This window comes from Oncorhynchus gorbuscha, linkage group LG04 (assembly GCF_021184085.1).
Source record: "Oncorhynchus gorbuscha isolate QuinsamMale2020 ecotype Even-year linkage group LG04, OgorEven_v1.0, whole genome shotgun sequence".
Taxonomy (NCBI): Eukaryota; Metazoa; Chordata; class Actinopteri; order Salmoniformes; family Salmonidae; genus Oncorhynchus; species Oncorhynchus gorbuscha.
Window position 1 is genome coordinate 62252174 of NC_060176.1, and position 26268 is coordinate 62278441.

The following is a 26268-nucleotide window of genomic DNA, read 5'->3' on the forward strand; positions in this document are numbered from 1 at the left end:
GAACTGGCATAGACAGTGGTAAAGGACAGATATATCATACGGATAGAGAGTCCTTGTGACAACAGACGTTTTTAACTGACATTTTTCTCATAGAGCTCATTCCTGCAGGGACCATGCAGGTACAACCTCTCAGGTACTGATACTGGAATAATCTCTCAGAAAAATGTCTGAAATGTCATGCATGAAATATATATGACATGTAAATCAAAAGTAAATGTTTTCTGATTGTTTTACATACATTTCTTCCAAATGCATTGTGTCTTACAATATGAGTACTGAAAGCATAACAGGCCTATCAGTGATGAATAATATAAATGTTTGAAATCTGCTATATTTTTTACAAATAAATTTGGCATAACAGACGCATACGATACACTGTGTGTCTGTCTACTCATGTATATGTGCATCTCAGTTATTATCTGCATGCTTGGATGGGAAAAAGGGCGCATCATTTCCGTGGTCGTCACATGACGATGACCAATAAGAACTTTAGTAACTTTTTTGCTATTTGATAAAGAAAGAAAAGCAAAGAGAACGCTGGAAATGACTGCAGTTATTCGTGGAGATCACCATTATCCTGAATTATTTGTTTATTAGGCTACGAATTTGTATTGCAGATTCGGATTGTATATGACATACAAAGTGGTAAAAGTTTTGCAGCATCTTCTTTAATAGGTTTTATTGTCGTCGACGTCTAGCCTGCCTCATAGGTAATATCATGTTGGGAGAAAAGGCACAAGGTAAGTAAACAAATACGAAGCTTCGGATATGCCTACATGAACTTTTAGTTATTTGATATTTGTAAACCCACAGATACTGTAGGCTTATGCAATCTTTAATTTTGTAATATGCCTCTATTTTGTTGTTGCACGTTCATATAGAATAGCCTATTTAAAATAATTTAGTAAGCAGATAGATCAACATTTAAATAAAGATATTCAGTCTGCACTTCATTTGTTTATGTCGAAGCCTTTAACCATATTGCAAGACAAATATTATATGAACCTGGCATATTCAGCAGTCTATTCAAGGAATAGCTATTCAATAGGTTCCAAACTATTTCTCCTTGCAAACTTTTTTTGGGGGAGAATAAAGGAAATAATAAGAAAAAGGGAAATAATAAGAAAAAAAGACCGTTTTATTCTGTATTTGAAATGAAAATGGTACTAAATGAAATGCTTCCCCTTGATGTCTGACCTTGAGGTATAGAGTAGCCTAGGCTAATAGATGGAGATATATTTTTTAAGCCGTTTGCATCTAAAGTAATTGCCAAAACAGCAAATATAGTCCAATGTGAAGTAGTGAATCGAAATGAATTCTACAAAATAGCCTATAGAAAAACAAAACAATTAAGCCTACTTATTGGATATTATCTTCATATTTTGTCAAAAATAATTATAAAAGCTAGTTAGCCTAACACCCCTTGTCGAAATGTAGGCTATTGTTTAAACGGCCTTGGAATACAATTAACTCGTGCATTGGGTCTGCGTTTCCTATTATAGATCGAGTCTATTGATTCATGAAAAATTATTATAAAAAAGAGCAAGGACTAAATGTGAAATAATTACGCCAAAGGACCGTTGATTCATAAGCCATAGGTCTACTAATTTCTTGTTTAAGTTATTGCTTGTTCACATTCATATGGCCTAAAGTCATAACTTAGTCACATAATTAAAACTAACTCTGGATCTTAATTACGATAACAAAACGACTGATGATTAAGATAATATGGATAACAACAAACAACATGAATAATAACAAAAATGTAATAACAATCGTTATAGCCTAACTATGCTATAATAGCAGTAATAATAATAACAACGACAACGAAAATAACAATAATAATAATAATCATAACAGTATCAATAATCATAATAATGGATAGGCTTTTATCACTTTCGATCATCCACCGTTCCTATTTGACACTGTTTTGGTTAAAGACATTCTCCTTAAAATGGGACATATCCGTTTATTATGTTGCAAGAAAGGGTGTACCACCCATAGGTTGTTTTCTCAAGATAGGTGGTCGCATCCACCGCTCTTTGGCCAACCTCCTAGTAGAAGGTGAGAGAGCCCTGAGTAAAGGACATGTGCTCGTGTCGAAGCGCGCGTCGACCGTGTTGTAGGTGTGGATTATAAAACGCGTTATTCTATCCTAGTCTGAGGCATTTCTTGATTAATAGGAATAACCACTTGGAAGAAGGGGGCGATAAAGGTAATCAACCAATACACGTTAAATTTGGTCGAATCCGTTTAAACATTTGCCAATCTTATCATATATTTTTTAAAGGTTTTACATTGGATTTTAATAAATCGTAAATATCTATGTTTTTTTGTTAGCTTCCATGCATTATGGAATCGTCGGTCTTATTTTTGTGAAATAGACTGAAACTATTGTCAATCAGCTCTCACCGTATCATCAATCGAACATATTTATTGTGGAAATACATTTATTTTTCGCAATATATATATTAACCCACATTAAGATTATTATTAGCGAAACTATATATATATATATTATGTTTTAAGCCTTTTGGAAGTTTGATTTAAAGCAGATATTATTTCACAGCTGCACAGAATCCTACAATTTCGTACTGCATTTTCAAATTTGTCAAGGGCCGTAAATGAATTTGATTAAGAAACTGTACATTATTTGAATACATTATTCGTTACATCCCTGCTTCATTCGTTTTTTTTTGACCCGTGCTTTTATTTGCGAACCAGGCGTCCCATTGATGGTAGGCGTAATGGACTACAACTATGATGAAGATCTGGAAGAATTGTGTCCTGTTTGTGGAGATAAGGTCTCAGGATACCACTATGGACTCCTTACATGTGAAAGTTGTAAGGTATTTTCATTTGGAATTACTCCTTTTTTCAATGTCCTTTCCTTTGTGGGTATTGTGGCTCATCAAACTAATGTAGGATAGATGTTTTCTCCAGGGATTCTTCAAGAGGACAGTCCAAAACAAGAAGAGGTATACTTGTGCAGAAAACCAGGAGTGTAAAATAGACAAAACACAGCGGAAGAGATGTCCCTGCTGCCGATTCCAGAAATGCCTCGATGTTGGCATGAGATTAGAAGGTATGGTTCTCTTCATCTCACCCCTTCATTTGACATTATCATTGAGTGGATTTCAAACTTACTGTCCAGAAAAAAATACGCCTTTAATGTTTTGACATACTTTTTTCATTTGAATATGATTGAATCTATATGCATTTGTTATAATTTGTTATATGCCCGAAATATGTCCAGCATATGGCCTGTAGGCCTCAAGGGATGCAATAGCCTAATGTCTTAGTATCAGTTGCTTCTGCATTTTTAAATATTTTCGCAAAAGTTGTAGTGGTAGCTTTGTTTTGAATTAGGGACAGACAATATACAGAGTAGAGAAGTTTAGCGTCCGTGGTTTTATGGGACGCAAAAACATGACGTGGCCAGAGCGCGGAGTACACCAGTGATTCCCACCCAGGCTGTGATGCGAAAATTAAGCACCTGTTTCCGCGGAGAAATGACACATGCTTGATTTGCTAATACGACTCTGGGCTTCTCGCTGTGGTTTTAAAAGGATACATTATATTTACATCAACACGGTACCATTGTGTAATTGCAAAGGCAATAGCACATGTTGTGTACAGTAAAATGTCAAAAAGAGAATTGTGTAATAGAATAAAGTAGTATGATACCCGTGTGGTTGTTTTTACATTGCTTTTCCCAAAACTTGGTTCAGGAAACTGCCAAACACATATTTTTGACTAAATTAGGCTATTTTCCTGTGCACTTTTCCTGTGCTGTATTTGCAATGATATATATTTGAATAATAAAATAATAATAAATAATAATTTTTCACGAGGAGCATTTTACCATGATATCCTTCTCGCTATAGTAGCATAGTAACTATTTCCATATAAAGACCCACTGTTGTTGACATAGTTCTGTTTCCCCACTCCTTGTCTCTTTCTGTGACAGCTGTGCGTGCAGACCGCATGCGTGGGGGCAGGAATAAGTTTGGCCCCATGTACAAGCGGGACAGAGCCATGAAGCAGCAGAAGAAGGCTTTGATCCGTTCCACGGGCTTCAAGCTGGAGTCTGCTCCTCCACAGCTCTCCCCTGTACAGACTAACTATGGCTTCACTGGCACCCTGCACAGCCTCCCATCCGTCCCCAAAGGCCTTATGCCCTCCATCCCAGCCTCCATCACCCCCACAGACTATGAGGCCAGCCTCTACGGACCCTCCTCCCTGGGGGTGGCCATGCAGCCCCATGGACCCTTGCCTACCCAGTACCTGTGCACAGCATTCCCCAGCAGGGCCATCAAGTCTGAGTACTCTGACCACCACACAAGCTCCCCAGAGTCTCTGGTGGGGTACCCCTTTCCGGATGTGTACCCCTCCGGAGGCTCCCCACAGCCTCCCCTCTCTCCCCCCTGGTGCTAGAGCTGCTGCGCTGCGACCCAGATGAGATGCAGGTGCAGAGTAAGATCATGGCCTTCCTGCAGCAGGAGCAGAGTGGCCGGGGCCGGCAGGACAGGCTCAGCACCTTCAGCCTCATGTGTCGCATGGCCGACCAGACTCTGTTCTCCATAGTGGAGTGGGCCAGGAGCTGCATCTTCTTCAAGGAGCTCAAGGTAAGCATCCCAGACCCTGTCCACACAGAAATTATAGGAGAGACATGCACATTTAGAAATTAATTATCACAGTATCATATCTTATCATTGTGATGATCTTATTATTCCACTTCATTCATAAGTGATATCAAGAATATTGAAGATAAACAATTTTAGCTTTGATATCTTAATGTTTCTTGATCCTATTTCTGAAACCCTGCACCCACACACACACACACACACCCACACACACACACACACACACACACACACACCCACACACACACCACACACACACACACACACACACACACACACACACACACACACACACACACACACACACACACACACACACACACACCCACACACACACACACACACACACACACACACACACACACACACACACACACACACACACACACACACACACACACACACACACACACACACACACACACACACACACACACACACATTATGGCAGTAAAGAACAAAGGCCTGTGTAAAAATGTTAGATTTACTATGACAGATAATTATCATTGTTTCTGTCCCTCCTTGTTTCTGTTGGGGGCCCTCAAATAGAGCAGCAGTTAAAGAGGTGACATCATAACCCAGTGTATCTCCCTCTGGGTAATGATTTGGGATGCATCACTGTCCATGTCAGATAGGTCTTATACATTGAGTCTCTTTGTCAACTGCAGGGTGTAATTGAGTTGTGTCATACTTGTACAGCATGAGTTATGGCTCCAGTCAAATGTTACTCCCCGGCCCCAAGAGGAGAGTGAAATCAATACTGTTGTTTGACACTGTGGTGACTGACCAGAGGGGTAAACTACGAAGGAAGCTAGATCTACTCAGGGTTTTCTAAAGCTAGCCAGCTTCAGTTAGCTTCACATTCCATCTAAGGCTTCATCTGTATTCTACGACGGTGGATATTGCTCATCTGCCACGTGGCTAGTCGAATGCCGAACTCTTCATGGAGACAGTGCTGTAACAACAATCCATGGGCGAGTCAGTGCCACATTTTAATTTGTGTAGAAATCAAAATGAAATACAATTTAAGTAGCATATTCAGCAGGCTATGGTGTGAAATAGGCTTTTAGAAGGGCCGTCTTTATTTGATTACTTATCATTAATAGCGGCTTTGGTGTGCACAAGCAACATTTCCCCCACTCCCATCTATAAAATAATTCTATTAAGTCATAACTACAAACGTTTTACGGTGCGTGATGTTTGAAATGCGTTCTGTCATTACTAAATGTGTAATGTGATAGGTATTTTAAAATTAACATTGTAAATAAAGAACAAAAAATATGAAGGGGATGATGACGCAATCTTTGCAAAAGGGAGGGAATCTGATTTCATTGGTCCTCAACTCGCGGTTCAGCCACTTCATTCAGGATACATGGAGTAAGCTCTGAGTTAACCTGCAGGTTAGTTCTGAGGATTCGTTGCCATAGAAATGTACCTGGTTAAAAGGTTAGCCACTTCCGTGGTACCGGTTATCCCGAGATGAACTCAGGGTTGACCAACATTAATTACCTCGGTAACTCCTCAAACCTGATTGGTAGTATGGGCCTCTGGGCATGTTACAGATAGGGGGTCTAAAGGAGACAGTGCATGCTGGTGTTGATGAAGGCTGACCAGTGATATTGCTCACTATGCTATTCATTTTATTGATGCTGCCATCGACCAGAGAATGGCTGGCGATGGGAACCTACTAATAGATTGTTTGCTCTTTGACATGTATTATTCGAAAAATATTTAGCACCCATCTGAATTGACTGTATTTAGAAGCAACTTTTTGTCACATTATTGTTATTTGTCTGTTAGCCTTATCTGTGAGACAGCGAGTCCATTGTGTGGTGAGATAGGAACATAGTATCTTTGTAAGGACTGTGTCATGGGGACACACACAGTGGTCCTATTCTTCACTTTACTCTTTTAACTGGGTTATTTTATAATCGGTGGGCCTATATGCCTCTGAGGACCAATGATCTGATGCAGTGATCAGTGGCCAGTAGTAGTTATGGCAGCATCATCAGTACTATGGAGTTAGACCTGACTGGGGAGGAGGATTCTGCCCCTGGATAAACAACAGTCTGAAATATAGCATAAATGACAGTGATGGGGTTTTGTTTTAAATACAATATGAGAAAATGGCCAGCATATATTATTTGATGTAATCATGTGTAATATAATCTAGCTATGGGATTATGATTATGGAAAATTGGAGAGCCACTTTAGTGTTGCCTCCAGCATGTTGATCGTGCAAAGCCAACAGTAAAATTTGAACTGCATGGATTTCAGTCATGTTACGTACCTCTGATGTATCCTGGCTAAATTGCAACCAATTGTGAGGTGGTAGACGTGAAACAGTGTGAGGCGAGGCGAGCACAAAGCGGTGGATGTTTGCCAGGAGAGAGAGAGCCTCCTGCAGAAAGAGCTATCTCTCTGAGTAATTACATTCCATCCAGACGATAACAGGGGAATGTCAGTTCTCTCTCCACGGCCCAGTATTTTGTCTCTCATTGTTCATATTTGCACAGGAAAAATTGAGCTATCATCTGCTAAATTTACCTTGGGCATTGCCAGTATGTTTGTGTCAGAAGCTGCCCGTTACTTGAGTTTTTACATACAGTATCTGACATTGACATACCTGTAGCATTTGATCAAACACCATTACGTGCATGCAGGGTTGGTGCATTATAGCAGCCCTTTACTAAATGTTGATGAAAAGAAAGATATATATTTATTGTTCGATGGTTTTACACCTGTCTGTCTGATCTCCAAAACATCTGTATTGGTCTCAAAGCCAAATTCTGACAGTTATGTAATGGCACTGAGTGAGGCAGGTTTATGCTTCCCTGTTTCTGCCAGCCAGGGGGGACAAGACTGAATGTTCCTTGACTGAACGTTCACTGTGTGTATGTGAGTGTGTGTGTGTGTGAAATGTTGTGTCTGTGTGCTGAATCCTCCTTGAGAAGAGGTGATGAATCAAGATGTTGTGTGTTGGTCCTGTAGCTCTGACTGGGAGCAAGATTGGACTCCTCCTCTAGACAGATATATAGTTCCATTGAAGGGGTAGTAATTCTGTCATCCCCATGCCAGATGAATGTGTGTCCTGGTGCTATTTGGGTGCTTCAGGAACACTCTGTGTCACCAGCTGCAGAATTACTGACAGTGTCGTCCTTCGGCACCCAGGGTAATATGTGCTAGCATTGAGGAGCATCCAATCACCCCCCCCCCCGTTGGGCGGGGGCAAGGGAGGTGACGGAGGACAGGGAGGACAGGGAGCGGTGAGGAGGTGGGAGAGGTCATCTCTGTGGCTCGTAAATACAAGGTGTTGATGCGCGAGACATTGACACCAGCCCCAGATGCTGGAAATATGGCACAAGGACCCTCATCTTCCTCTCTTGGTTTTATGGTCACCCCATTTATCTGTCCATGTAGCTATGTGTGTTTCAGGTGGGACCACGCTATCCCATGTGGATGATAGCTTTTAAGGGGGTTGATGTTAGATTGATGCCTGCTTGAGATTTTAATATCAGTGTAGGCTGTTTTATTTGACATTGGGTTTGACATTAGATTGGTTCTCCACTATTCCTATGCTTGGCCAGCTGTGTGGAATGAGTTTGAGCTTTGATGTGACCTGTTGTTTTCTGATTCTACTTTAAGGTGGGGGACCAGATGAAGCTTCTTCACAACTGCTGGTCTGAGCTGCTGGTCCTGGACCATGTCTTCAGACAAGTGCAACATGGGAAGGAGAGCAGCCTGCTGCTGGTTACTGGCCAGGAGGTAAGCAGCCTTGCAGTTCCAACTTAAAATTAATACAAACATACATTCATGAATACCAGACATACATACACTCACACACACACGCACATGCACACACGCACGCACGCACACAGACACACAGACACACACACACACACACACACACACACACACACACACACACACACACACACACACACACACACACACACACACACACACACACACACACACACACACACACACACACACACACACACACACACACACACACACACACACACACACACACACACACACACACACACACACACACACACACACACACACATTCATCATGTAGTCATTACAGATACACAACCTCCATGGATAGTAATAGGTTTTTTTCTTTGTTGTTGCAGTAATGTGTATCTACACAGTAATTACTGTTATTACGCTGTACCAGTGGAATTAACACACATTATTTTAGTGACATAATATAAAGTGGGACTACACTGAGTGTACAAAACATTAAGAACACCTGCTCTTTCCATGGCAAAGACTGACCAGGTGAATCCAGGTAAAAGCTACTGTATGATCCCTTATTGATGTCACTTGTTAAATCCAGTTCAACCGGTGTACATGAAGGGGAGGAGACAAGTTAAATAAGGATTTTTATGCCTTGAAACAAATGAGACATGAATTGTATAGGTGTGCTATTCAGAGGGTGAATGTACAAGACAGAAGATTTAAGTGCCTTTGAACGGGATATAGTAGTAAGTGTCAGGTGCACCGGTTTGAGTATGTCAAGAACTGCAACGCTGCTGGATTTTTCACACTCAATAGTTTTCCATTTGTATCATTGATGATCCACCCCCAAAGGACATAATATAATAATAATAATAATATAACAATAATAATATAATAATAATATAATAATATAATAATATAATAATATATGCATTGCAGACGTTTTATCCAAAGGCCAGTCATCATACATTCTACGTTGGGTGGTCCCGGGATCAACACCTTGTAGATGTTCATCTGAAGATGGCCAACTTGACACAACTGTGGGATGGCATGGGCCAGCATCCCTGTTGGTACGCTTTTAACCAATCACGCTATTTTGTTTGTTTTTTCACTTTGTTCGTAACTTGTATTTTACATAATGTTGCTGCTACTGTCTATTATGACTGAAAAGAGCTTCAGGACATCAGAACTGTGATTACTCACCTCAGATTAACAAAGAGTTTTTCTTCAATAAGTCGGATGGGAGGGATATACTTCAGACACCCGACCATGCTCAGATCCCCGTCACCTTCCGGAGAAGGAAACAGAGATTTTGCGGAAAAAGATCAGGGTGCCTTGTGAGGATCAGGCGACGAGTGCCTAATCTGCCTTTGCCTTCCGTCCTGCTAGCTAATGTTCAATCGCTGGAAAATAAATGGGACGAACTGAAAGCACGTATATCCTACCAACAGGACATTAAAAACGGCAATATCTTATGTTTCACCGAGTCTTGGCTGAATGACGACATTAAGAACATACAGCTGGCTGGTTATACACTCTATAGGCAGGATAGAACAGCAGCCTCTGGTAAGACACGGGGTTGGGATTATATATGCCTATGCATATATGTAAACAACAGCTGGTGTATGATATCTAAGGAAGTCTCAAGGTTTTGCTCGCCTGAGGTAGAGTGTCCCATGATAAGCCGTAGACCACACTATCTACCTAGAGACTTTTCATCTGTATTTTTTGTAGCTGTCTACATACCACCACGGACCGATGCTGGCACTAAAACCGCACTCAATGAGCTGTATACTGCCATAAGCAAACAGGAAACGCTCACCCAGAAGCGCCGCTCCTAGTGGCCGGGGACTTTAATGCAGGGAAACTTAAATCAGTTTTACCTAATTTCTATCAGCATGTTAAATGTGCAACCAGACGGAAAGAAATTCTAGACCACCTTTACTCCACTCATAGGGATGTGTACAAAGCTCTCCCTCCCCCTCCATTTGGCAAATCTGGCCATAATTCTATCCTCCTGATTCTTTCTTACAAGCAAAAATTAAAGCAGGAAGCACCAGTGACTCTCTCTATAAAAAAGTGGTCAGATGACGCAGATGCTAAGCTACAGGACTGTTTTGCAAGCACAGACTGGATATGTTCCGGGATTTTTATGATGGCATTGAGGAGTACACCACGTCAGTCACTGGTTTTATCAATAAGTGCATCGAGGACGTCGTCCCTATATTGACTGTACATACATACCCCAACCAGAAGCCATGGATTACAGGCAACATTGGCACTGACCTAAAGGGTAGAGCTGCCACTATCAAGGAGCGGGACTCTAACCTGGAAGCTTATAAGAAATCCCGCTATGCCCTCCGACGAACCATCAAACAGGCAAAGCGTCAATACAGGACAAAGATCGAATCGTGCTACACCGGCTCCAACGCTCGCCTGATGTGGCAGGGCTTGCAAGCTAGTACAGACTACAAAGGGAAGCACAGCCGAGAGCTGCCCAGTGACACAAGCCTACCAGATGAGCTAAATAACTTCTATGCTCACTTCGAGGCAAGTAACACTGAAACATGCACGAGAGAATCAGCTGTTCCAGATGACTGTGTGACCACGCTCTCCGCAGCCGATGTGAGTAAGACCTTTAAACAGGTCAATATGCACAAGGCCACAGGACCAGACGGATTACCAGGACGTGTACTCCGAGCATGCGCTGACTAACTGGCAAGTCTCTTCATTGACGTTTTCAACCTCTCCCTGTCTGAGTCTGCAATACCAACATGTTTCAAGCCGACCACCATAGTCCCTGTGCCCAAGATACCGGCCCAACAGATCCACAGATGATGCAATCTCTATTGCACTCCACACTGCCCTTTCACACCTGGACTGAACACCTATGTGAGAATGCTATTCATTGACTACAGCTCAGTGTTCAAAACCATAGTGCCCTCAAAGCTCATCACTAAGCTAGGGAACCTGGGAATAAACACATCCCTCTGCAACTGGATCCTCCCATCCCATCTTCTACGCTGCTGCTACTCTCTGTTATTATCTATGCATAGTCACTTTAATAACTCTTCCTACATGTACATATTACCTTAATTACCTCGACACTAGTGACCCTGCCCGTTGACTCTGTACCTGTACCCCCTTTATTGTACCCCCACTATTGTTATTTACTGCTGCATTTGAATTATTTGTTATTTTTATCTCTTACTTTTTTTGTTGGTATTTTCTTGAAACTTCATTGATGGATAAGGGCCTGTAAGTAAGCATTTCACTGTAAGGTCGACTCCTGTTGTATTCGGCGCACGTGACAAATACAATTTAATCTGATTTGATGCCCCGACGAATTGAGAGTGTTCTGAGGTCAAAAGGGGGTGCAACTCAATATAAGGAAGGTGTTCCTAATGTTTGTATGGTCAGTGTATTGCCTTCAGAAAGTTTTCACACCCCTTGACTTTTTCCACATTCTGATGTGTTACAGCCTGAATTTATGATGGATTGAGATTTTGTGCCACTGATTTACACACAATAACCTACAATGTCAAGGTGGATTTTTGTTGTTGTTGTTAAAATGTTTATAAATGGATAAAACATTTAAAGCTGAAATGTCTTGAGTCAATAAGTATTCAACACCTGTGTTATGTATGGAAAGCCTACATACGTTGAAGAATAAACATGTGCATAACAAGTCACATAATAAGTTGCATGGACGAAATCTATGCGCAATAATAGTGGTTAACATGATTTTGGAATCATTACCCCATCTCTGTACCCCACACGTACAATTATCTGTAAGGTCCCTGAGTCAAGTAGTGGATTTCAAGTGCAGATTCAACTACAAAGACCAGGGAGGTTTTCCAATGTCTTGCAAAGAATGGCACCTATTGGTAGATTGGTACAAAAATAAAAGCAGACACTGAATATCCCTTTGAGCATGGTGAAGTTATCAATTCTACTTTGGATGATCTATCAATACACCCAGTCATTACAAAGATACAGGCGTCTTTCCTTACTCATTTGCCGGAAAGGAAGGAAACCATGAGGTGACTTTAAAACAGTTACAGACTTTAAAGGCTGTGATAGGAGAAAACTGAGGACGGATCAACAACATTGCAGTTACTAAACAATACTAACCTAAATGACAGAGTTAAAAGAAGGAAGTCTGTAAAGAGTGCAAATATTCAAAAACCTGTTTGCAATTTTGGGGGGAATAATCCAACACAACACATCACTGAGTACCACCATTCATATTTTCAAGTATGGTGGCTGCATCATGGTTTGGATCAGTTTGTCATCAGCAAGGACTAGGGGTTTGTTTTAGGATGAAAATAAATGGAATAAAGCTACAATCACAGGCAAAATCCTAGGAACATAGGAACCTGGTTCAGTCTGCTTTCCTACAGACACCGAGAGACAAATTCACTTTTCAGCAGGACAATAGCCTCAAACTCAAGGCCAAATATGCATCAGATTTGCTTATCAAGATGACATTGAATGTTCCTGAGTGGCATAGTTACAGTTTTGATTTAAATTAGCGTGAAAATGTATGGCAAGGCTTGAAAATGGATGTCTAGCAATGATCAACAACCAACTTGACGGAGCTTGAAGAGTTTAAAAAAGAATAATGGGCAGATATTGTAAAATCCAGGTGTGCAAAGCTCTTTTTTGTAGGTCGTTGAGAAAAAAAGACAATGAAATCCATTTGAATCCCAATTTGTAACATAACAAAAAGTTTTTACAAATTCAAGGAGTGAGAACACTTTCTGCTGCCTGCTCTTGTTCTTGTGTTTGGAAGATGCAGAACAGAAAAGGAAAAAGCAGCCATCAGCTTGTCTCTGCAGCTTGTAACTGACTCCTGGGTTTAGGGAGGAGAGGTGAAAGATGGCCGCTGGTATTTATTTGCCTCGTGTTTAAATCAAGTTATTTTTTTCTCATAAAGACTGCAATGGAAAACGGGCCATTTTTATCTACAAACTGTACTAGGTTTGTGAGAACAGAAGGAAGAGGAGCTTAAAAGTTGCACTGTATCATTCTAGAAGCTACTGTGGAATTTGAGGATTTAACGTCCAATATGTTACATAAAATGCCAATCGCATTCATTTGCAGACTCAATGTATGGCATCTATGAACCTGTACTGAAGCTGTACTGTACTGTAATTCAAGTTGCAACACCACCACTTTTCAACCTCATTTTCATTATCTCCAGCACAATAACAGTGTCTACATATGTGAAAACTGCACATTTCTACGTTTTGTAGGAAAAAATATGAAGTTACAAGGTTCTACCCCATGACATTAAAAACAGTGATTTTTGAACACTATGAGAGTCACGGTGATGTAGGGAGTAAGAAAATACCCTCCCTCTGTTTTGAAAATCACAGTTTTTCTTACTTTTAAGCCTACCCTTTGATGTATATTTACATTTTAGTCATTTAGCAGAGTTTCTTATCCAGACTAATTAGGGTTAAGTACCTTGCTCAAGGGCACATAAACAGATTTTTCATTTTCATTGGCTCAGGGTTTTGAACCAGCAACCTTTTGGTTATTGGCCTGACACTCTTACCGCTAGGCTACCTGTCACAGAGAAGCATTTTTTGGGACCTTTTTTTATCTTTTTAACCATAGATCGTAGAAATGCGGTGACTTACATATGCAGACACTGGTTCGGTGCTGGAGAAAATGTATATGAGGTTTAAAAGTGCTGGAATTGGCCTTTAAAACCTGTATATACAATAATACTTCATGTTGTGCTTTTGTGTTGTGTTGCAGATGGATCTCTCATCCGTGGGGTCACAGGCGGGCTTGAGTCTGTCAGGCCTGGTCCAGAGAGGACAGGAGCTGGCTGGGAGGCTACTAGCCCTGCAGGTGGACAGGAGAGAGGTTGCCTGCCTCAAGTTCCTCCTCCTCTTCAATCCCAGTGAGTAGACCACATGGACATACGCTGTATGCTGTTCCACATTAGACGGTGATTATTAGTCTTATAATATGTATATAATATAACACACTTTTAATCCAAATCGACTTACAGTCATGCGTGCATACATACAGCTCATGTATAGCTCATTACAGCTAGCTCAAGAACTTAATAATCATCTTTGAAAACTACTATGGTCTTTCAAAGATTTGAATTTCATTAGGTTTGAGGTACTTCATACTTGTTTGTATCGTAGCTGTGGTTTGTATAAATCAGTGATGTGTAGTACTTAAGAATGAGCAAATAACTTTTTCAAACTTTTTGTTGGAAATAGGTTTTAGTTGACAAGTCCCATTTATTTTGAAAGGCAGAAATGGCATTTTAAATGGAAAAGTCACAGCCATTGATCTATGTTTTTTTTTATCCAGAAGGTTCCAACTGTTATCTGAACCAGTCCTTTATTTTCAGGTACACTGATAATTCAATATAGGGCCTTGTCAAAAGGCAACATTAACAAAGAAGACAACCTCACCCATTATTCTTTAATAGCATTCAATGGAACCTTAATGGATGGGTCTATCATTCAATAATCTGACTGACATTCATGCTGTGGCTTCTGCATATGGAGTGTGTATTGACGACAGTTGCCCAGATTCCCTTAAGCGACTGCTATTTAGCGCCAGCGAGCTGGGAATAAAAGGCTTTAGAATAATGAGAGCACTCGTCACATGCAGAAAATATTTCCCATCTCCGCTGTCTGTTTCATTCTCTTGCTCTCTCTCCTTCAATCAATGAGTCCGGTTTATCAGGGCAATTTAGTTGCCCTTAAGTGGTTTGAAAAGATTATTCAAAATATTTAATTACTGTGTGAATGGCTCTTCTGGCAGGACTCAGCTGATGCTGAATAGAAGTCCTTTATAGGGTCTAGCTATTGTCACACACACACACACACACACACACACACACACACACACACACACACACACACACACACACACACACACACACACACACACACACACACACACACACACACACACACACACACACACACACACACACACACACACACACACACACACACACACACACACACACACAACCAACCCACGGTGTACAGATCCAATGTACCAGAAATGGAATATTATTAATAAACTGTTGCAATTTCAATTCTAAAGATTAGGCCTACACTTGATCTCAACAAGTAACTGATGCTGAGCCTTAACACAGGGATTTGAGGAACAGTTTCAAATAAATATATCAATATTCTCCCATTTATGTGACATCTGCAGAGTAAATGAATCCCCTCTAAATCTCTTTATTATGTCCCTGTCCAGATGTGAAGCTGTTGGAGAACCAGGTGTTTGTGGAGAGTGTTCAGGAGCAGGTGAATGGGGCTCTGCTGGAGTACACTGTGTGCACCTACCCCCTGTATCTGGACAAGTTCAGCCAGCTGGTGCTGCATCTGCCAGAGCTGCGTGCCCTCAGCACCCAGGCAGAGGACTACCTGCGCTACAAACACCTGAGTGGGGAGGTGCCCTGCAACAACCTGCTCATTGAGATGCTGCATGCCAAGAAGGCCTGTATATGAGCACCACGCTACCATCACTATACACCAGCAGACTGTCTGTGGGACCGATGGTGTGGAAGCAAAGAGGGGATTTATGATTACAGCTCGGAGAAGATGAGTTGTGTGTTTGTGTGTGTGCGTCCGTGCATGCGTGAGTATCCCCTCTGTCCAAGGTGTGTGTAAACAGAATATTGACTCATTGTTTTGGCAGTCCTTTAAATGTACATAGTTATAAAATGTACAAAGAAAGCTATGCTATGATACTGTATGTAGTAAATGTAACATTTTGTTGAATTCAGCAGAGTGAGGTCTTATATCAGCGTTATATCAGACTTAGGGGGCCTCTTTCAGATGAAAGAGGCCCTATAACATGTCTTAATGACATGTCTTAGCCTTTCAAATATAGTGGAAGCACTACATTTATTTGAGCACTTGTTCCTTTGTACATTGTCACCAACTTGACCAAAAAATGTGGTATGTGAAAAATATGTTACGTTCAATATAGTTTTTTTCTATTAGATATTGATATTCTAATATATGAACTACACATATGTTTCAAGAATGAAATCTGCATACTCATATTATGTTTAATGACTGTCTGTTACCCCAATGAGAGATCGACTTAAAGTGATAGAAAGAGAGTGATACAGAGAGAGGGGGAGGGGGAAGAGATGGCGTAAGAGAGAGGGAGGGAGAGAGCCCTGAATGTGGCGCTGATGTGTGGGAGAGAATGAAAGCCATCTTTGGCTGCAGTCGTCTCTTATTAGCAGATTAATGGAGGACGGCCCCAGAAAGAGACACCCACGTGTGTGGACAGAACAATGAACAACAAAGAAAGCAATCTCTTATTAAGTAGATGTGTTAAAAATGAATGTTCTTGGTAAGCTTAACTGTATAAGTCCTCTAGCTTCTTCTGTCCACCCGGACTACAGAGCCAGGTCAAGGATAGGGGGGTCGTGCACTGTGGATGTGCTCCAGACATTTTGTACTCGCAGAATGAAGGAAAACATGCAATTGGCAATCTATGGAATGGTTGCTTTTCAACCTAAATTTGAAAGAGATCTAGGGAAATCCAGTTGGATTCAAGTGTAAAGAGAAAATAGACTTATCGTACTTGAGAAATGGCAGGACTAACATGTAACACCCACATATCCGTTTGCGTAATTTCAGCACATAGCACACATGAAGCAACATGTTAGAATTGTACAGACATGGCAGGGTTGACTCTTTTAACTTCTTGGAGACAATCAGAACACCTGCCTTAAGATAACCCTGGCCTGTCTGTCTGAATATATTGACCTTTTCCTAACTGAAATGACTGTCATCTGTACCTCTTTGTACAGCGCATTTATATTGTGAAGCAGGAAAAGAAATGCCACAGTGAGGAATACATCGAGCTCAGATGTTTCACCACACATACTTTGCTATTTCTTAAGGTTGAAGATGCTCATTGTGTAATTGGTTCTCTATATGTTGCTTTTGCTTCTGTTGAGTTTCACCTTATTCTGTGCAGTCCCAGTCTTGGATGTTTTGGTGAAGTGATGAGGTCTGTTTAAGATCTCATTCTCAAACTGTCTGTGATGGTCCACTTGGTTACCTCTGTCAGCAATATGAATGCTTTTTCAAACAGAAACAATCAAAAACATACTTTTCTTTAAATATATTTTATTGTAATAGCATCAAATCAATAAATGCAATTAAGTAAAGCGCTACCTATGTTCTGTCCATTTCTTTTGAACCATCCCACTGTTGTTCAATGACCATGGGGGTCATATATACATAATACATTATTTTCAAATATCCTGGAGGCTATCCAGGATAGTGGTAGCAATTTATGAGTCATGACAAAGCAATTCATATTAATGTGAAAGTCTATGGTTTTGGGCTGACAAGTCAGTGCTACTTCACAAATACATATGTAAATGTACATTTCAGCCAATGGCTACAATGAGTGCAAATATTGGAGGCCATTAACAGTAATTAAACAATACATTGAAGGAACGAAGTATAAGGGCTTTGGAAAAGCTATCATTTTCATACAAATCTTACAATGTATTGTTACAAAATCGATTGACTAGCCTGCTAATACTGTTGCACTCTCTAAGTCTAGGGGTCTTAGTCCTAGTTACATGGTCTATAACCTGATTTAAGATGTGCACCTATGTGAGAAATCAGAGTATAAGGATTGTGTTGTATGTACATGTACCCAGAAGACAGCAACCTTACCTTTAGTCTAGGGCCAGCTCCTCCATGACCTCTTGGTTAGCCAGTCCAAGCAGATTTTTGATTGTTCAGGTGACAAAAATAAATATATGCAAAAAACTAAAAACATTCCCAAGCAAAAGATTTTAAACAAAACCAAGGGCTTACATGGTTACCAAGAAAAAACATCAGCCTAACGGCTCTAATAGCTGTCTCAATCTCATTTCCTTGCACCTGTGCCCAATCAACACAAGACTTCCTGGCTAAGCATTTGAACCAGGTTGTTGCTGCCCCCTGGGGATGAGGTGTGGAAGTGTGTGGTAGTGTGTTTGTCTATGTCCTAACAATAACCTTCCCCCATCTCATAACAATATATGTATAGAAATACAATTATATCAAACAATAATGTACATTATATTTGCCCAGCATATTCTTCTATTGGGACAATAAAGAGTTTCATGCGATCATTTGAGCTGTACTGAATAATGTGTCTCGGTTCAGAGTGCACCTTCCTGCAGTGGAGATAGGGAGAGGCCAGGATTTCTGTTGCTTGTTGTAAGGCATGATAGGCCAGGGCAGGGGAGGGAGGAAAGGCTTGGGGAGATAGCCAAGCTGCAGCTAGCACAGCCTCCAATACACATAGTGGTTGGTTGGTGATACAGTACTGTACAACAGGTGATAGGCTTCTTAAAGTCTCTTTATGAGCTGCCCAGACAGTGCACAGTGAGTTAGCAGCATATCTCTACTATATAATGCTGTTGATCTATGAGAGGATCTGTCATCCTACTATCCACGTTCTCACACTGACAACACAATCTTGTTGTCTGGTCATATAATATCTTACAGTAGTATAGGCCTTTAATCCTTGATTCAAAGTTTCCAGTGTTTACAGTGATGTCTACTGTTTAGTTATGTCTGTAAAAACAGTAACGTCTACTGTTTAGTTATGTCTGTAATAACAGTAACGTCTACTGTCTAGTTATGTCTGTAAAAACAGTAACGTCTACTGTTTAGTTATGTCTGTAAAAACAGTCATGTCTACTGTCTAGTTATGTCTGTAAAAACAGTAACGTCTCCTGTCTAGTTATGTCTGTAAAAACAGTCATGTCTACTGTCTAGTTATGTCTGTAAAAACAGTAACATCTACTGTCTAGTTATGTCTGTAAAAACAGTCACGTCTACTGTCTAGTTATGTCTGTAAAAACAGTCATGTCTACTGTCTAGTTATGTCTGTAAAAACAATCATGTCTACTGTCTAGTTATGTCTGTAAAAACAGTCATGTCTACTGTTTAGTTATGTCTGTAAAAACAGTCATGTCTACTGTCTAGTTATGTCTGTAAAAACAGTCACGTCTACTGTCTAGTTATGTCTGTAAAAACAGTAACATCTACTGTCTAGTTATGTCTGTAAAAACAGTCATGTCTACTGTTTAGTTATGTCTGTAAAAACAGTCATGTCTACTGTTTAGTTATGTCTGTTAAAACAGTCATGTCTACTGTTTAGTTATGTCTGTAAAAACAGTCATGTCTACTGTCTAGTTATGTCTGTAAAAACAGTCATGTCTACTGTTTAGTTATGTCTGTAAAAACAGTCATGTCTACTGTCTAGTTATGTCTGTAAAAACAGTCATGTCTACTGTCTAGTTATGTCTGTAAAAACAGTAACGTCTCCTGTCTAGTTATGTCTGTAAAAACAGTAACGTCTCCTGTCTAGTTATGTCTGTAAAAACAGTAACGTCTCCTGTCTAGTTATGTCTGTTAAAACAGTCATGTCTACTGTCTAGTTATGTCTGTAAAAACAGTAACGTCTCCTGTCTAGTTATGTCTGTTAAAACAGTCATGTCTACTGTCTAGTTATGTCTGTAAAAACAGTCACGTCTACTGTCTAGTTATGTCTGTTAAAACAGTCATGTCTACTGTCTAGTTATGTCTGTTAAAACAGTCATGTCTACTGTCTAGTTATGTCTGTTAAAAACAGTAACGTCTCCTGTCTAGTTATGTCTGTAAAAACAGTAACGTCTACTGTCTAGTTATGTCTGTTAAAAACAGTAACGTCTCCTGTCTAGTTATGTCTGTAAAAACAGTAACGTCTACTGTCTAGTTATGTCTGTAAAAACAGTAACGTCTACTGTCTAGTTATGTCTGTAAAAACAGTAACGTCTACTGTCTAGTTATGTCTGTAAAAACAGTAACGTCTCCTGTCTAGTTATGTCTGTAAAAACAGTAACGTCTACTGTCTAGTTATGTCTGTAAAAACAGTAACGTCTCCTGTCTAGTTATGTCTGTAAAAACAGTAACGTCTACTGTCTAGTTATGTCTGTAAAAACAGTAACGTCTACTGTCTAGTTATGTCTGTAAAAACAGTAACGTCTACTGTCTAGTTATGTCTGTAAAAACAGTAACGTCTACTGTCTAGTTATGTCTGTAAAAACCAAAATGACACATACACAAAAAGATGACTGTAAAAAAAAGACTGAAGGTGTGATAAGCCACTCAGCAAAAGAGAATGAAACTCAAGTCTGTATGCACACGACAAATGTTGTGTTGCCTCTCTGGAACAGCGATTTCCTAAACAGCAGATGGTTCCTGACCCTGGGAATGGGACACTGTGGTGGAGGAGGAGCTGTCGCCCTAAAAAAACACTTCCTGCTTCACACGCTCTGTGTGTGTGTGTGTGTGTGTGTGTGTGTGTGTGTGTGTGTGTGTGTGTGTGTGTGTGTGTGTGTGTGTGTGTGTGTGTGTGTGTGTGTGTGTGTGTGTGTGTGTGTGTGTGTGTGTGTGTGTGTGTGTGTGTGTGTGTGTGTGTGTGTGTGTGTATTCTATATGTGCAGTTTTTGAGTGTGTGTCTATTTACACCATCTACAATATTTGTATGAGAGAGGATGCATCTATTGTGTGTATCTGTTTGTCGTATCCACTGTGCAATTCCGCTTTCTTCCCACCAGGTTATATGATAAATGTGCCTTTGTGTCCAATTCCAAACATTCCATCAGCAGCCTGTTGTAACAGAAAAGTAACACAAAATGTATCATTCTATCAACACATTATGTCCAATATAATAGATGATTCTTTCTTTGCAAAAAAGAAAACTAAAGACTAGACCTTGTAAAACCTTCATTATTGCCCCAACACAACATATTGGGTGGATTGAGTGTGTGTGGGTGCGTGCCTGCGTGTGTGTGTGTCTGTTTGTCTGTGTGTGTGCGCGTGAATGCGTATGTGTGTGTGCATACATGCGTGTGACACAGTCAAGCTGTGGGAGCAGGTGTTTGAGTGGATGAGCGGCCTGATTGTCTAACTACTGAGGAAAATGATGTTTCCTATTGTTCTGACTGTCAACATCGGACCCCAAGTGCCACTCACACACCACCGATCAGGTGTTTGCCATAAAAGAGAAAACATTCAGCAAATCAAAGGACAAACTTTCACCTCTCTCCTTTCTGATGATTGCAAAAATCAGAAACTTTCTGTCCAAAAATGATGCAGAAAAATGAATCCATGCTTTTCTCACTTCTAGGTTAGACTACTTGCAATGCTCTACTTTCCGGCTAGCCGGATAAAGCTCCTACCTATCTCTCTGATTTGGTCCTGCCGTACATACCTACACGTACGCTACGGTCACAAGACGCAGGCCTCATAATTGTCCCTAGAATTTCTACAGCTGGAGGCAGGGCTTTCACCTATAGAGCTCCATTTTTATGGAACGGTCTGCCTACCCATGTCAGAGACGCAAACTCGGTCTCAACCTTTAAATCTTTACTGAAGACTCATCTCTTCAGCAGGTCCTATGATTGAGTGTAGTCTGGCCCAGGAATGGGAAGGTGAACGGAAAGGCTCTGGAGCAACGTACCGCCCTTGCTGTCTCTGCCTGGCTGGTTCCCCTCTTTCCACTGGGATTCTCTGCCTCTAACCCTATTACAGAGGCTGAATCACTGGCTTGCTGGGGCTCTCTCATGCCGTCACCTGAGTGGGTTGATTCACTGATGTGGTCATCCTGTCTGGGTTGGCGCCCCCCCTTGGGTTGTGCCATGGCGGAGATCTTTGTGGGCTGTACTCAGCCTTGTCTCAGGATGGTAAGTTGGTGGTTGAAGATATCCCTCTAGTGGTGTGGGGGCTGTGCTTTGGCAAAGTGGGTGGGGTTATATCCTTCATGTTTGGCTCTGTCCGGGGGTGTCCTCGGATGGGGCCACAGTGTCTCCTGACCCCTCCTGTTTCAGCCTCCAGTATTTCTGCTGCAGTAGTTTGTGTCGGGGGGCTAGGGTCAGTTTGTTATATCTGGAGTACTTCTTCTGTCCTATTCTGTGTCCTGTGTGAATTTAAGTGTGCTTTCTCTAATTCTCTCTTTCTCTTTCTCTGAGGACCTGAGCCCTAGGACCATGCCCCAGGACTACCTGACATGATGACTCCTTGCTGTCCCCAGTCCACCTGGCCGTGCTGCTGCTCCAGTTTCAACTGTTCTGCCTTATTATTATTCGACCATGCTGGTCATTTATGAACATTTGAACATCTTGATCATGTTCTGTTATAATCTCCACCCGGCACAGCCAGAAGAGGACTGGCCACACCACATAGCCTGGTTCCTCTCTTGGTTTCTTCCTAGGTTTTGGCCTTTCTAGGGAGTTTTTCATAGCCACCGTGCTTCTACACCTGCATTGCTTGCTGTTTGTGGTTTTAGGCTGGGTTTCTGTACAGCACTTTGAGATATCAGCTGATGTACGAAGGGCTATATAAATACATTTGATTTGATTTGATTTGATTGACACTACAAGGTTCCATCTGCATTTTTGTCAAAATGTAGTTATTGATATAGCCTTGTTCTGTTCAGTGTTCTCAACTTATATAGTACTCTAGATACCCAATTCATGTTGCTATGTTCAAAAGAATACACAATAAAAATTGCTGACACCATTCAAACCGATTAGGATTCAGAACTTTAAAGCCAATTATCTCAGAATCCTCTTTTTTGCAGATAGAACCTTATAGTTCCAGGCTCTCGACATGGTGAAATGACCTGGCCCACTTCAAAAACCAAAAAAGAGCTGCCAATATGTTTACAAAACACATACCTGATGTTATTACATGTAGTCAAAATAATTGTCCAATCAAAAATCATTTAAATCTGAAGAAAATATAGATACTAACAGAAGGGGATTAAATGATGACCAAATTGTCAGTAGACAATGTAACCTGGTTCCTTATTGTATATGTGCCAGCCACATTATTTTTAATGAAGCAAGATTAAATGAAAGTCAGATTCAGATGCCTAAGAAATGGTAAAAATACCTGAGGGCTTGAAAGCAGTCAGTTGAACCACCTGGTAAAGTAAAACAGACGTGTTGATGTCTGGGAGATGGATCAGAATTGGTCAAATACACAGTGAATCATTTAGGAGTGATGGCAGGCCAAATAGAGGATAGAATCTTTATAGATGCATAATACCAAACATACCTGGTTTCCTGATGCAGGTTTCAAGGAGAAACTACTTTCTTTTCCAAAACTCTCTGAAAGACAAAAAGGCAAAATCTCACATAGATGCATTTATTCACCTGGTACGAAAGGAGAAGTTTACCCAAAATCATGAATCCAAGTGATTCCAAACTAGTTCCGTGGAGTTTGCCCTCTCCCCCTCTCTCTCCCTGTAGCGCTGTACTTGAAACAGCTGCAAAAGCAGTTCAACTGACTGGTGAAGTTGCTGGGTGCAGGCCCCGTTTTGCGCTGTTGCCAATGAATTCATGATACAGAAATCTGCAAATTGTGGACAAATTCATTGTATTATTGAAAGCGTACTGCAGAATTAGCTATTTTTGTCAATAGTATCATCGGTTTTGAATCAGGAAATGTGTACTTTTCCACCCAAAACATTAGCGATTATTTTACATCATAATTTGATATATCCGTCTGACACAGCAGTGGAGATGGGTGCCGGAATCACAGATACAGGTTTTTGTAAGGACAGTGGAGTGAAGACTATGTTAGACATTAGTTATACAAAGTAAACGACAATTTCCAAAAATGTCTGACGACCAAACAAAAGCTACTGGAGGGGTGCTGATGATGTCGTCGCCTGAGTATTCGGACGGAGAATTGAGGCAAATTGCAGCAGCAGCTGGATCACAGCCCCAACCCATCTCCAGGATCAACACAGACGCTGGTGCAGTTGTGGCAATTTCGCTCCAAAACTGCTGCAAATAAAGAATGTTTGTGCTGCAGAGAGAATTTGAATAAATGACTACAATTCTTACAGAAATGGAGGAACATAATGATGATGAGAAGCAGTTGGTTTGCTTTTGTGACCGGAGGGATTTTGCTTCCCTCATAGACTCTGGTGTCCTGAAAAAAACATGTATTCAAAAAACAAATTGGAGCACACATCTGTTTCAGCTGTGCCAAATGCAGAGTTATCTAACTAGTAGCTAAACTTTACTTTATTGCATCACCGCTCTATGAGCAAGACCGTTAGTGGGTTTTACATTATCCCAAAACACTATATATCATATGTTTATTTATCAAAATATTTTTGGGATATTATACTCTGCAATGTAAGGTGATTTTAGGTGTATTGTTTCTCAACCCGCCCTGTCATAAATACATATTCGAACCTGTAGAGAACCCAGGTCTATATGTCTACATGATATGATGCAATGGCAATAACACAATAAGAACACTTTGGACAGGCTAGTCTACCTACCTCCAAAAGCTTGCGTTGTCGCCTTCTCTTCTCAAATGCGCCTTTATATTTTGTCACTGCGCCATATCCAGTCCATGGAAACATAGTGGCAACAGCTGTATCTTTTAGTATCCTTCAGTTTCTTGTCCCCATCATTTCAGATTGCATATCTTATTCATATACATCCCCACTGAAGTGCTTGCTACACACATGTAGCCATGCAAGGTTGGCTGCAGGAGTATTTATATTGTGTTTACTATTTTGAATTGCTTTTAACCTTCTTCTGCATCACTCCATATCCTTTATCAGAACACCGTGACATTTGGTGGCTTCTTCCCTTGATTTACTATATAGTGCAGTCAGGGACCGGACATCAGCTAGCTCTTGCTGACATGTCTTTTTCCACTTTATGTAACTAACTTTACCTATGATTTTTCTAACTATTAACTTTCGCACCAGGTTATTTCTCACCCCTTAAAGAATTGAATTTGTGACGTCAAGCTCCATATAAGGGTATATTGTGAGGTTTTTACATAGCACGGTCTACCCCATGAGGACGCACGTGTGCAGTTGTTAGACATCTCCGCTGCTGTGGCAGTCGGCTAGATAAGATAATAATATAAAATAATCGCAAATATTTTAGGTTGAAATATACAACTTTCCTGACTCAAAACCGATAGAACTTTTGACAAAAATAGCTCATTCGGCAGTACGCTTTCAATAAAATAACACATTTCTGAATAATGAATTCACTGGCAACGGAGTAGAGTGAGGCCTGCATCCAGCACGAGTCATAAGTCATGTGACCCATTTTTGCAGCTGTTTCAGTACAGCACTACAGGGGGGGGGAGAGGGCAAACTCCAAACTAAACTAGTTTCAATGTATGGAATCATTTGAGAGTTTTGAGTAAACTTTCCTTTAATGCCTTTAATGGCATTCATGTCAGGTATGTTGAACACCTAAGTGTAATATCCAGACTGCATGACTCCTTGCACCACAACCCACCACTACCCAACCCTAACCCAACCCAACCCAGCCTACCCAAAACCAGACAACCTGACCCACCCCAACCCTCCACAGCCCCAATCCTCACTCCAACCCCAGAGCCACCCACCCCACTCTGGCCAGCCTCTCCTACCGCTCTTGATGACCAGTGAGGTGGAGGTGGTGCTGCCGGGGCCTGAGATGTCGCTGGTCTCTGGGCTGGAGGGAGGTGGCAGACTCTGGGTCCACGTCTGGGCTGGACCCCTCTGGGACGGCAGAAAGCTGATTGGCTGGGAACAGTTCTACAACCAATGAGATTGCATTGAGAAGTTTACATGACGCTGTCTGATTGTGTATTCAATACATGTTCACCCTGAATTAGCATAATGTTTTTCTCCAAGTTGAGAATAATCAAACTGTTAGTACGGATGTCGCTGTATGCTTGTTTGGCTCACCGTGAAAGACAAGGCTTTCCTCTTCTCTTTGATCCTCTTTATGGCATTCCTCACCTTTGAGAAAAGCAGACAATAC

The 26268-nt window shown here is 40.9% G+C and overlaps 1 protein-coding gene and 1 long non-coding RNA gene across 2 annotated transcripts; one reads left to right on the top strand and one right to left on the bottom strand.

The window, feature by feature from the left end:
- Positions 1 to 531: 531 nt before the first annotated feature.
- On the top strand, positions 532 to 17595 carry LOC124034443 (nuclear receptor subfamily 5 group A member 2-like). The gene is given in 8 exon segments (XM_046347667.1): positions 532 to 740; positions 2725 to 2849; positions 2944 to 3085; positions 3971 to 4389; positions 4392 to 4628; positions 8292 to 8411; positions 14169 to 14316; positions 15651 to 17595. Coding segments are annotated over 8 exon segments (1467 nt in total). The 5' UTR covers positions 532 to 718; the 3' UTR covers positions 15905 to 17595.
- Positions 17015 to 26248, bottom strand: LOC124034444. The gene is made up of 5 exons (XR_006838572.1): positions 26193 to 26248; positions 25892 to 26039; positions 23534 to 23586; positions 23369 to 23399; positions 17015 to 21082 (listed from the first exon to the last, which is right to left on the bottom strand). It is a non-coding gene; the product is annotated as an uncharacterized LOC124034444 (long non-coding RNA).
- Positions 26249 to 26268: the final 20 nt, after the last annotated feature.